Below are 12,916 nucleotides of genomic sequence, written 5' to 3'. Positions count from 1 at the left end.
TATATTTCTGTAATATGGGTTATTACAGTACTATTGTACTAACTATTCCTTGGATGTTTCCATAAATGAATTAAATGTATTTTATTTATTCATATATTTTGTAGATTTTTTTATTTCTCCTATTTCTGATTGTTTTGTAAACATCTGTTGTGAAGCAATTGGTTTTTAACAAAAATAGTGTGCAATGAACCACTCAAAAACTTTTGGCATACAACCCAAGTACTTATATTCATCAGCAATTCATACTTTTTTTGGTCACTCATGGAGCTTGAAGTCTGGGCTAGCATTCTCCACTTTGAGCCTCATGACCACTTCTTGTTTTCCAGTGATAATTGGAGATAAGGGTCTCATGGACTTTCCTGCTGACATCCTCAGATATCAGCCTTCCGAGTAGCTAGGATTTACAGGTATGAGCCACCTGGTCAAGACTATTCACACTCTTAATGACTGTTGATCTGACTGGAGCTCTTGTGTTGCAGGTCACTCAGTTTTCTTCTGATATGGATTTTTTTAGATCTTTTTTTAGTGGCCAAAGAGTCACTTTTAGCGTTCTAAGCAACATCTAGACAATGAAATGTTCTCTATTACCTTTTGTACCTAAAATTGTACTCTGGTTCTCCAAATGCAATAAGAAAAGCTGAGAGTAACTGGAAAAATACACAAAAGACATGAAGCAGTAAAAGGAAGTGGAAAGCTATCTTTACTTGCTGATGAAATTTATGCATAAAGTATTTAAAAATCTCAAAATAAAATTTTTGGAATAAGTTTGAAGTGTCCCTGTGCACATGGTGAATATCTGTTCAAGATGAAAAGAAACCTGAATAAAGGCAGAGTATTTCCATGTTTATGGTCTGCCATGTCATTTTAATATTTCAATCATCAGCCCAGTGCCAGTATTGCACATCTATAATTACACTTATTCCAAAGATTGAGACAAAGAAGCTCACTGCTCCAGATTAGCCTGGGCAGGATTCCTGTCCTATGATTCTAGGACAGTTCTTACAAGAGGAAGCATGAAGAAAGCAGCTGGAGCAGCCCAGGCTCACACTTCTGCTTCTTGGAGGTTTATGTTATGGCTTGTATCACTGTGGGTGGGATATAATGTTGTTGACAGTAATAAGTGGCAATGTCTTCAGGCTGCAGGCTACTGATGGTGAGAGTATATTCTGTCCCAGATCCACTGCCACTAAATCTGGAGGGGATGCCAGATTGTAAATTGTTTGCACCATAGATCAGGAGCTTTGGAGCTCCTCCTGGTTTCTGCTGGTACCAGCTTAACCAATTGCTAATGCCCTGACTGGCCCGGCAAGTGATGGAGACTCTGTCTCCAGGAGATGCAGACAAAGTAGATGGAGACTGGGTCATCTGGATGTCACATCTGGTACCTGCCATGGGAAAAGTATTAAGTATACAAAAATCAAGCATGTTATAAGAAAGCTTCTTAAACAGCCAAGCATCACTGACTACAGCAGACTGAGGAGACCCTCAGTGTAGTCTTTCCTTACCTGTAATCCAGAGCAGCAGGAGCCCCAGAAACTGAGCAGGGGCCTTCATGTCCATGCTGTGTGCTGAGGAGGACTGACTCCTGCTCAGGATGGAAGCAGCTTTCAAGAACTGCTCAGGGCAGTGGGCTGTGCTCTGGGCACATGCAAATCAGTAGGGGTTGGAAGGGGCCAGCACAGCTGCACCAGCATGCCAGATTTCAGTATCTCAGTCCAGACATGATGTCCCAGATACAAAAAACCATACAGGCTAGCAACGTTGTGCCTGAAGAGAATGTTTCTCTCTGGGGTTCAGGGGACAAAATTTCTCTCTGGTTAACTACAATGGACTTTAATTTATACATGGGTCATGACACACTTTTCATGATAACATTTTATCTAAGTCAATTTTTCAAGGAAAAATGGTTCCAAAATGTAGAATTAATAATTGAGATCAGATTTTCTAAGTCTTTGGTTTCCTTGAACCCATTTGTTAATCATGGACACAATTACTCAATTACTCAAGCTACATGGGTATGTAGGTTGACAGAGAGATTGACAGTTAAATAAATAGATGATAGACAAGTATCAACTAATACTTAATGAAAGACTATGAAAAGTATGAAATTAAAGTATGTGCAGTATTGTGCTATGGTGTACAATGTTCAGGCTAGCCTTTGGGTTTTGCTATCAATTTCAGGTTGCTGTCCTCTGTTTCTGAATGTACTTTCCCACCACCATCATCCAGTATACTTAATATCAGATATTGGCTCTATGAAATGACCTGGCTACAGGCATAGCCTTATTATCCTTGTACATTTCTGAGCTGCAAGTCTCCTAAAGTCTTGATGATATTCATGTTTTATTCTTCATAATCCAAGTTATTCCTCCTCAGAACATGAGCTATTCTCTAAACCAAGGCTGAACTACAATTTACTCTGCCTCTTAAAACTGTAAATTCCTATTGTACCTCCCATTTAATGGAATTTGTAATTAAAGAATTTTTCAGTGATTGAATTTAGAGTTTATGACATAAACAAGCTCTGAAAGGATGACATATAATATAGCATAGTGAAGTGTGAAGTGGGACACCAGAGCTGCAAAGCCCAGAGAAGACAAGGGAAAATGCCACAGGTGATAAATCCAGAGTACGATGAGGAAGGCTCCCACCTGGAGTCCAGCATGTGAGGAAGCTGTTCACCCTAGTCCTGGATGTCACAACTGGAAAGACACAGACAGGACATTTGCTTGACAATGAATCCACAATCTTATTGTGAGTCCAAGCAGTTGCTGCAGGTGCACAAAGATAGCATTGCTCCCCAAAGGCCAGTAGCTCACAGACCAGGCATTGCCAAAGTCAGGGTCCATCTGTACCAGGCCCTACATGACAGGTTCCTATAGCAACCCTGCTAACTGAACTACTTCACACACTATTAGAGCAAAGCAGATTATAGAAATAAATTCATGTTTTCCTCTCCCTCCTCCACATAATGAGTAGAGCTTTGATGCTGGATCTGGCTTATGGTAAACATGCAGTCCTGGTGCAGACAAGGTCTCTAGATTGTCATTCCTCTGACGTGGGTTTGAGATAAGAACAATTAGAAGAATAGCTCTCAGTTGCAGGTGGAAGAAGAATGGATATGAGGATGGAGAAAGAATCACCCGACTAATTGTGAAATAAGACAGTCAGTCCTGGGCTGGGAATGTGGCTTAGTGGTAGAGTGCTTGCCTAGTATGCATGAAGCCCTCGGTCCAATTCCTCAGGACCACATACACAGAAAAATCCAGAAGTGGTGCTGTGACTCAAGTGGTAGAGCCCTAACCTTCAGCACAAAGAGGCTCAGGGATAGCATCCAGGCCCTGAGTTCAAGTACAGGACTGGCAAAAAAGACAGTCAGTCCCAGAGACTTAAGGTGGAGTAAGCTATACCCAAGGAAATATAGGTCGCATGGTTTCCCTCATTTACAATAATTAGTGTATGTATAGAACAATTTTATCAGATGAGCATAAAAAGCTCAAAAGCTATGTACATATGACCATATAACATGATGCTAAGTGAAATGAACCCCAAGATATGGACACAAGAGGTCTTTCTTTATTGTTGTTATTTTTAATGTACTATGTGATTATTTTGTTTCCTTTGTATGTTCTTCCCCCTATGGTATAACCCCTGTTGTTACTGTACTTGATTTTGATACCCTGCCTCTTGTATATACATTTGTCTAATTTGGGGAGGGGAAGAGGAATCACAAAATTGTGAAACAAAGACATAGGATGACACATGGCAACATATCCACAAGAGATTATATTGGAAATGAACTTTATAACTTCGGGGAAGGCGGGCGGGGGAGAGGAGGAGGGGGATAGGGTGAGGGTGGTGGGGGCGGAAAGGGATAGAGGGAGAACAACTAGGGAAAGGGTAACAATTCTTGACAGGAAATGTACTCACTGCCTTACTCATGTAAATGTAACCCCTCAGTACAAGATTTTTACAATAAAATAAAATTTACCAAAAATAATAGAAATGTTTTATTGGATCTAATAAACTAATCAGAGTGATCATGGCTGAAAGAATTGACACAGAGGAAAAAGCCCATTTCTTATAGTTAGTAAGCTCATAACATTTAAAAAAATATATTGGATAACAGCAGAGATATTTATACCTAAAATGTGAATATAAAACTCCATGGAGTTATTTTTACAATCTAAGTAGGAAACCTAAATTATTTCTTCATGATAATTGGTCACTTAATCACATATTTCTTTCTATTTCTCTGTGTACAATGGGACAGAATGACTAATTTTCTGATGAGCAAAATGTGATCATGTCAAGATTTATAGCTCTTAGTGAGAACCTTACTTCATCTCATCCCAGGCTGTATGTAGAGCACCCACAACAAGGAGTCCATAGTTGAAATGTAGATTTCCCAGATTAAAACACAAGAGTCGTCCCACTGTTCATTTGTCTAAATGAAATGGCTGAAATTTCACTGGACCTTCATCAAAACCTGCTGAAGAACAGGATGGTTTGTCAGAGCTGCACAGACACATTATTTCCTCATTTCAGCAATCAAATATATGACAAAACAATCCCTATCTGCTACTCTGAACACTAAAATTGTGAAGTTTTGTTATGGCTGTCCCAATTATTAACACTGTAATTATCCAATATGGAAACTTGGACTGAGGCAAAATGAAGAAGCAGTACAAATTCTGTCATGAGCTCATAGAATCAAAATATAATCATGAAAATATTTTTCATATATCAGTGTCTCATGACTATATTCCAACCATGCAGGAGTCTGAAGAAGTCAAGGATCATGATCAAATCCTAACTAATATTCAAGAAGGTGGACTGGAGGTGTGGCTCATGTTATAGAGGACCAGACAAGCAAGGAAACTGAACAAGCATGACTGTAAAAAATATAAATGATATAAAATAGGAAGGGATAGTGGGAGAACAATAAGATAAAAGGTAACAATGCTCGACAAGAAATGTTCTCATTGATTTACTCATGTAACTGTAACCCCTCTGAACAGCATCTTTACAATAAAATTAAATTTAAAAATAAAAAATAGAAAGTACCATTTTCACAATGTCACCTCTGACATGCTTCAAATTCTTAATCCTGTTGTTTTTTGTGGAAGTAGGTGTCCCACGTGCAAACAATCTGGCCATCATTAAGGAAAAGACTGAGGCAGGTGCACTGCCTTGTAATGTCTATTGTGTTGCCAAGTGCTATTGTTTGGAGCCACAACACAGTCTGGCTGCTGCGCCTCCTGTGCCTTGGAAAACTACTTGTTGAGGGAATTCTTTGCCATCCCTGGAGACCAATGTTTCAGGACAGATTAATTCATACAGAAACAGTTCCCTTCCAAGGCTGAAATGGATGTTTTCTCTGATCAAATGGGGAGTGTTTGTGTAGTATAAAAGTGACGTCTAGTCACAAAGCACAAAGCATTACTCCAAGCTCTGGGTGGATGGAGTAGATCCTTGAATCTCAGGGCATGTAGAATACAACCTGCATGTTTATTTCTAACTAGCTTCTGAGTTTGAAGTCTCTTATCCCCTAAGTAGACATTTCTTAACAGTCTTCTCTGCATCTGAATACAGTTTAAAGGTACCATTTTGCTCTGTAGCTCTCTCCTGTGCTCCAAGATTAGCCAGCAAAAAGGGCTATGCATCCTATTCAGTGGTTGAACACCTGACTCTACTTTCAAGGAAAGAAGCAGCTAAAGACCACATCTTGGAGTCCCAGTAAGGTGGCAGCAAAAGGTGAATATGAGTTTAAAATAACACAACTGGCAATGCAATCCTCCAAATCTTACCAGCCCCCCTTCCATAGCTTATGATAAAAGCTACACAGCACTGTGTCCAGCACTATCAGCTTACAAGAGGTCTTGTGAAGTTTTTGTCCAGGATGGCCTTCAAACCACATATTCTCAACCCTCAATTAGGTAGAATTAAAGTGGGAGCCATGGAGGCCTTTTAATTTTTTATTTTATTACAAAGATGCTGTGTAGATGGGGTTATAGTTACATGAGTAATGTAATGAGTACATTTCTGTCGAGCATTATTAGCCTCTCCTTTGTTATTCTCCTCCTATCCTTTGAATGAAGACTGAAAAATTTATTCCAGAAGTTTTAATGAGAAAAATGTCTATAGATCTAACACTTGAGTGACCCCTACTGTTTTGCTGATATAAGGATCAGATGATTGTAAATTCCATTGAATTCAGGAAGCTCTAATATCAAATTCCAATTCTTCTCAATTAGAGTTAGAAGGAATTTCCATTATCTTGAGATATTTCTCTATACTAATTCACTCTCTTGATCAAAGTCTTCTTTATCTTACCTGGTGATGGAAGTGTACTTTTACTTTCATTATTCCATGTAAATGTTTGAAATGAAAAGCATTATTGAGAACTCGTCATACAGCACTATTTTAAAAGAAATCAAATGGAAAGCATGTATTTGCATCAGCTCCTCCCAAATAAACAAGTCATATTTATTTTCAAATTCAGACAGTAATATTGTCAGAATAATGTATTGATATATTGTTTGATCACATTTTTATTTTTGTGATGATCATAAAAACTACTATCACTTTAAAACCTTATTGAAAGGGATTTTTAACCCCCTTACAATGCTGTTGTCATGGAAGTATCAACTAAGTACTCTGTCTATACAAACTATTTAAAGAATAAAATAAAGATATATATTACTGTCATCACAATAAAGCAGAAGAATAAGGACCAGTGAGTATAAGATGTCACAGTAAACATCATTCGTTCTATTTAGACTGATGGTCACTAAGATTTTATTTTCCCCCATTAGTTGATAAATTTGTATTTGACCAAATTTTACATTTGGTGTGGAAACTTCTAGGTGGAAAAGGTAAAAGAAATGAGCCACAGGGTAATCCAGTACATGCTCTGTTACAGAGTCAATGTCTGCTTTTGGATATTGGCTAATGACTGAGTGTGCAAGAAGGCTGCTGGTTATTAACGAGAAAGAAATAAGCTTGTACAGGCTCAGGTGTCTTTGCTTCTTATGGTTACACAGAAAATTCCTAATGCAGATCTGACTGATGAACATGGATTCCTACTGCCTCTGCTCCATGTTGGGATAACCCTGATGGACCTTCGGTTATCATGTCACAGCATGCAACATGTTCCTAAACCCAGCTGTGCTAGTCTAACCCTTGAAGCAGAAAGCAGTTTGGAAGCTCTTTTTACCTGTGAGGAGGGGAGTGACAGAGCATCAGGTTTCTTTGCATGGGATTGGCACAGAACATTGTTAGCTCCAGACAATGCATTACATTCCTGTGAATCTTGCAGATGTTCAGACACTATATGAGAGCCAGGCTACTGCCTCTTCATCATTCATTGCTCACAAGAAATACACTAGACCTCTTTTTGCACTCATGTCATTGACAGCCATCACATTCCCACCATAGCCCACTGAAGGAAGGCATGAAATCAATTGTAGCTAACACCTCTCTATATCCTACATGCCAATCTCCGGCATTGTAGGGGAAATGAAAGGGGGGGGACTTTGCAAGACCAGTGCTGTTGGAGCCTCTCCCTCTGATGTATATAATGTGGTGTGGCAGAGGTGGTTGCCTCAGGTTTATCAAGCACCTGGAAATAATGTCAAGCCACACCTGTGCTGATAAAGGTGGTGTTAAAGTGCTTCCTCCTCCTCTTCCTTCTGCCCCCCCAATCCTTCCTAGGACATGAAGTGTTGGCTTCTCATGCAGTCTGGATATGACCCCCTTGGCTCCAGTGTGCCTCTCCAGCTGCCTCACCAGTTGGAGCGCAGGTTGAGGGACATCACCTGTGTCTCTCAGCTTTTCCATGAATCATCTTTCACCTGGCTATTCTTAAAAATATTGAAACCCGTTTTAGTGTACAAGATTTTTCATAAATTTTCAATTGTCACTATTTGTTTGGCTCTGGTCCTGGGGCTTGAACTCAGGGCCTGGTTGCCCTTGTTGAGGTTTCCTTGCTCAAGGATAGTGTTCTACCACTTGAAACAAGGCTCCACTTCCAGCAATGATTTTGAGGGTGGGATGCCTTTGGGGAAGAGTAGTTCAGAGGAGATGACAGGCTCCTGTACTTTCATATCTGGTCTTTTTGCAATCATGGTCTTCTGATCCCAAGCTCCTGAGTACCTAGGATAGAAATCTTGAGTCAGAGGTCCTCCAGCTTTTCCTCTCTTTAGAAAACATGTGATTATTTTTCCCTATCCAGAGGCCCACTGTGTAGTCTGTGCTTTATTTGAGTCTGAGACACACAAACACACTGATTGTGTGTTTGTTGTGTACATGTGTGTGTCTATTCTTTGCTCTATACAGATGTTCCTTGTGATTTGAAATCCCCCCACAGTATTGCACGTATTCATTTATATATTGGTATAAATTTAATTTCACTGATTTTGACCATGTGTGACTGCTTTCCCTATCCACACTGATTTGCACAATGTGTTCACTATGTGGGTCTGTGTGTGGGCACATGCTGCATCTTCACACAGCTGTTCCCTATGAATGGGAGAAAAACCCCTCCCTCTCAAGAGTATTAAGGCATAGTAATGAATATATCTTCTAAGCCCAATCCATGGAGAGATACCTGTTCCTTAGGACATCTTCCTTCAGTTGTATAAGGGTGGGAGTTAAGGAGGGAGAAGGAGCAATGAGGTACTCAGGTCCCAGGGTAAAGTAAGAGTGGACATATTGTGGGACTGTGACCCTGGCAGAGGCATGAGAAAACCAGTGGGCTGTGTCCTTTGGATATCTCCGCATTATCACAGGCTTCCCGAGGTCATTGCCAAGGGAACTTGCCATTGCCTTGGTTGTCCTCGTGAATGGTCTTGACCATAGCCCAGCAGTTATATCAGCGGCCTTTCTGGTGTTGCCCATGGGCCAGGGGGCAGCCATGGTGATACCAGAAGGGACACAGGCTGTTGTCTGAGCTTGTGGATGAAACATCCTACCTCCCAGACCACTCCTTCACCACCAGCAGCACTAACAATACTACCAGCACCACATCCTCCTTGTACACCTCCAGCTCCTGGTGGACCAGCAGTGCAAGCAGCACTTGCCAGGTGGTTGGCGATGTGCACACTCACAGTGTGAGCCTGTTTGGGTATGAGCTTGCCTCCTCGGGACATGTCTGGCCTTACAGTCTGGCCAAGAAGCTTGCACCAGGGCCAGGAGGCTTTTCTGGAGGTGGGTGCAGACGCTTCTGGACCCGTTTCCCTCTGCTCTTCTTGGATTGGGCAGGCTAGACCCTGACACTCAATGCTTGCAAACCCTGTGCGCCACGTGCCTGGGGTGAGTTTTACCTTGATGCAGGTGCAGAGAAGGGGTATAAGTCCTGGAAACCCGTGCGAGGAGAATGCAGGGCAGCCTGGGACTGGCTGGAGCACTGTGTTGTGGGAGGCCCTGGATATCTTGGCTGCGCCAAGGAGCGAGGGAGCCACGCTTTGTTCCGCAGTACAGAGGCATCTTCAAGGACATTCTGACAAAGGCAAGGCTGCCCCTTCCCGTCCCCCTTTCCTTCTCCCTCTCCCACTTCCCAGGGCACAGAGGCTCCGAGCCTGGGTGGAGGGAATGGGGACATCCACTGCAGGTCGGGCAGTCCACCCGAGTTGGCCTGCAATCCAGGGAAATTAGGGGTTTCAGTGCTGAGCGGCAACATTGACACCCTGGCTTCTTGTGTGGAATTGGTAACACTGGCTGTTTAGTTGACTGGGGCTGGGGACAGTTGTCTTGTATTGAACCTCTAGCCATGTACTGAATCTGTGGGTCTACTGGGGCCATGGGAGCCAATCCCTTTCCTAGAGTCGACACAGTGGCACAAATCCTGGTCCTCTGTCTCCTCGGCAGCAGCTGGGTCTGGGTGAGAGCATCCTCAAAAGACTGTGGAGGTGAGAGGAATCCATGCTGTTGCTGGGATTCACTCTGGTGATTGCCCCCACACAGCTTTTCTGGGTTGCCAGAGGTCTGACCTTAGAGGGCCGAATCCTCCTTTCTCCTCCACAGAGGATCAGCATCCCTCTTTTGGTCTGGCCCTGCCCTGTCCCTGGGATTCCAAAGGGAGACCCTCTTGTAGGCACCTTGGTGAATCCTGGAACTATGGTGGTTTGGGAGGGCACCTGATGCCAGCTATGCCCCCCACCCCGTACCAGTGGGCCCAGGGTCCTGAGAGCCTCTGGAGCTGTCCATGGTCCAGTGATGAGGACTGATGCTGCCCCCAGAGGATGCTGGGGCCACTTGGGGATGCTTCTCCCACCTGCTACTAGGTCAAGGGCTGGCAGTCTGCTTGCCAGGTCCCTGGAGCTCACACAGCTTCCCAGGCCATGGGGTCTCTGGCCCAGAGCTGGGGCCTCCCTTCCTGGGCACCATGGCTTTCCCCCCGCAGCCCCAAACGACAATTGAATCTTTCAACTTGTCTTCTTGCACCCACCCTGATTCCAACAGCACAAGAACCTCTTTCTGTGGCTCTTGAGCACCATCCTGTTCAGGAACCTGTTGTAGAAGGGCCGGCAGAATCCCTGGGTTGCAGCTCAGGAGAGCCAAGGTCTCCGAGCCTGTATCCAGCTCTTTTGCCATACTGCCTACCAGTGGAACCTTCCTAACACCCTAGAGGAATTTCTCAGGGAGAGAGGACTAGCCAAGCTTGTATAAGGCTCCATGTTCAAACCAGCAGTTATAAATACATAAATAGTAAGAAAATATAATTTTATATAATTTAATCCAAAACAAAGTAATAAAATGTAATCTTGGGTAATAAGCCCAAACTAAACCCAGTACTTTATTTATTAAAACATCCATAAAACTAATCCGTTTCTAGATTTGGTTCTGTAGAAAGCTAAGTTTGAAATGTCTTCGGGAAAATTTAGCTCTATATGATGCTTTAATGACATTACAAGAGATAAGAGTAAAAGTTACATTGGCTTTGAATGTTGAATTCAGTGCAATGATCTCTGTAAAGGACAACAAATGATGATGAAGGTGTCAAATTGGAGTAAATATTTTATTTTTTCATAAAGATATTATTCTTTTTTAGTATCATTTGTAAGAGTTGTGGTATTTCTTCACTTAGGTCAACTAAGAAAAAAACTGATTATCATTCTCTGAATGAATAAGTCTATGCATCAAACTATTCAAAGTGACTTACTTGGGTCTAGCAACTGGAAATGGACTGTGTATATGTGCATATGCACGTGCATGTGCATGTATATATGTGCACATTCATGTGTGTATATGCACATGGATGTGTTTAAGATGTGGATTAACTAGATACGTTATTAATACGGGCTAATAGAGAAGTAAAGAGAATCTCTCAACCTTGATATTCATCCTCTAAACACAGCTGCTTTTCTTTTGTTTTTGTCTGTTTGCTTGTTTGTTCCAGTCTTCAGGCTTGAACTCAGGGTGTAAACTCTGTTTACTCAATGCTAGTTCTTTGCCACCTTAAGTCACAGTTCTTCATCCAGATTTTTGGTGGTTAAGGGGGAGATTAGTGTCTTAATATCTTTCCTACCTTGGCTGGTTTTGAACCACAATCCTCAGACCTCAGACTCCTGAGAAGCTAAAATGGCAGCTGTGATCCACCAGCTCCTGGGTTAAACATGGCTTCTTATACCTAATAAAGATCACCTGCCAACATGCTGAAATGCAGATTCACATTCAGTAGATCTCAAGTGGTTTCTAATTTTGTATTTGCAACATGTTTTCAGTGTTTTTAATGATATTGTTGAATTCTGGAAAACTCTGAATAAGAAAGAAAATATTATTTCCATATTTAGTTGATTTTTGCTTTCATTGTGTTAAGCAAGAATTTAGTTTGTAAAGAGCCTCATATATATATATATATATATATATATATATATATATATATTTCCATTGATGTGTGACTTTATGAAACTTTGTTGCTTTTATTGCAACCTTCTGATGACACTTAGATGAAATACGGAAATGTTCTTGGGCAATGCTCTCCTGATCAAATTCCGAGAGTTGTGCCATAGGAACACACTGGGTAGTCAGCTCTGAACTTCATTACACAGTTTCTGCAGGAAGTACATTTCCCAGAACCCCTTCCATCTCTAGATCCCTATCCATATTGTGAATGAGGGCCTTATTTAGGATTCAAAGCTGTAGATTGACAGAGTCCTATCCATCTCTGAGAGAGCAGTGGACAGAGTTGAGGGCAGCAGGCAACTGAGCTCTTTATACGAGTTTCTATGAACAAACATACAATTTGCTGTTCATATGTACATTGTTGTAAACTTCTTAACATCAGTACTTTCACATGTTATATCTAAGTCCTTTTTTAATTCCTCTGGTATTTATTGATGTTGGTGGATCTCTTGCAAATTAACTGCTCCTGATAGAAGGTTCCTTGGAATATCTCACTCTACTTCATTTATTCATATGTTCATATAGTCCCTGTAGTCTCTTTATAATTTTTCTAAATAGTTTAGTTATGTAGTCAGTTTTTGATAAAAATTCATCTCTCCGTGTGCATATTTGACATGAAATCAGTCAGTGTTTCAACAACGATGGTGTGTAAAAAATTCCAAACCAAGGGGATACTAACACAAAACATGTATCTTAGGTCATAGAGAAGTTCACCATTATAATGATTTGTCCAATGCAGGCCGGGCTCAACTGGAGAGTTCTGTTGCGGGTCATTGGACTTGTCTCCATTTTTTTTTATTTGTTTGATCTGGAACAGATACCAAAGAGGCTTAAACAATTAAGGTTATGAACACTATCTTGAGGTCAAGATATAGAAACACATTTATGTCCATATATCTTCAGAACAGAAACACACTTTGAAATCACTATTTCTTAATAGTTCATCAAGTTAATGAGAACCAATCATACCATTAGACTTTCAAGGAATTGGATCTTGCAAATAGCAAAT

General features: G+C 41.3%; 1 gene segment (V, D, J or C); it reads right to left on the bottom strand.

Annotated features, from left to right (window-relative positions):
- Positions 1–891: 891 nt before the first annotated feature.
- LOC106001008 lies at positions 892–1,560 on the bottom strand. The segment is given in 2 exon segments: positions 892–1,385; positions 1,506–1,560. Coding segments are annotated over 2 exon segments (375 nt in total).
- Positions 1,561–12,916: the final 11,356 nt, after the last annotated feature.

The sequence above is a fragment of the Dipodomys ordii genome, unplaced genomic scaffold (assembly GCF_000151885.1).
Source record: "Dipodomys ordii isolate 6190 unplaced genomic scaffold, Dord_2.0 Scaffold258, whole genome shotgun sequence".
Lineage (NCBI taxonomy): Eukaryota > Metazoa > Chordata > Mammalia > Rodentia > Heteromyidae > Dipodomys > Dipodomys ordii.
Note: the sequence above shows the minus strand (reverse complement) of the source record. Positions and strands in the feature narration are given on the sequence as shown.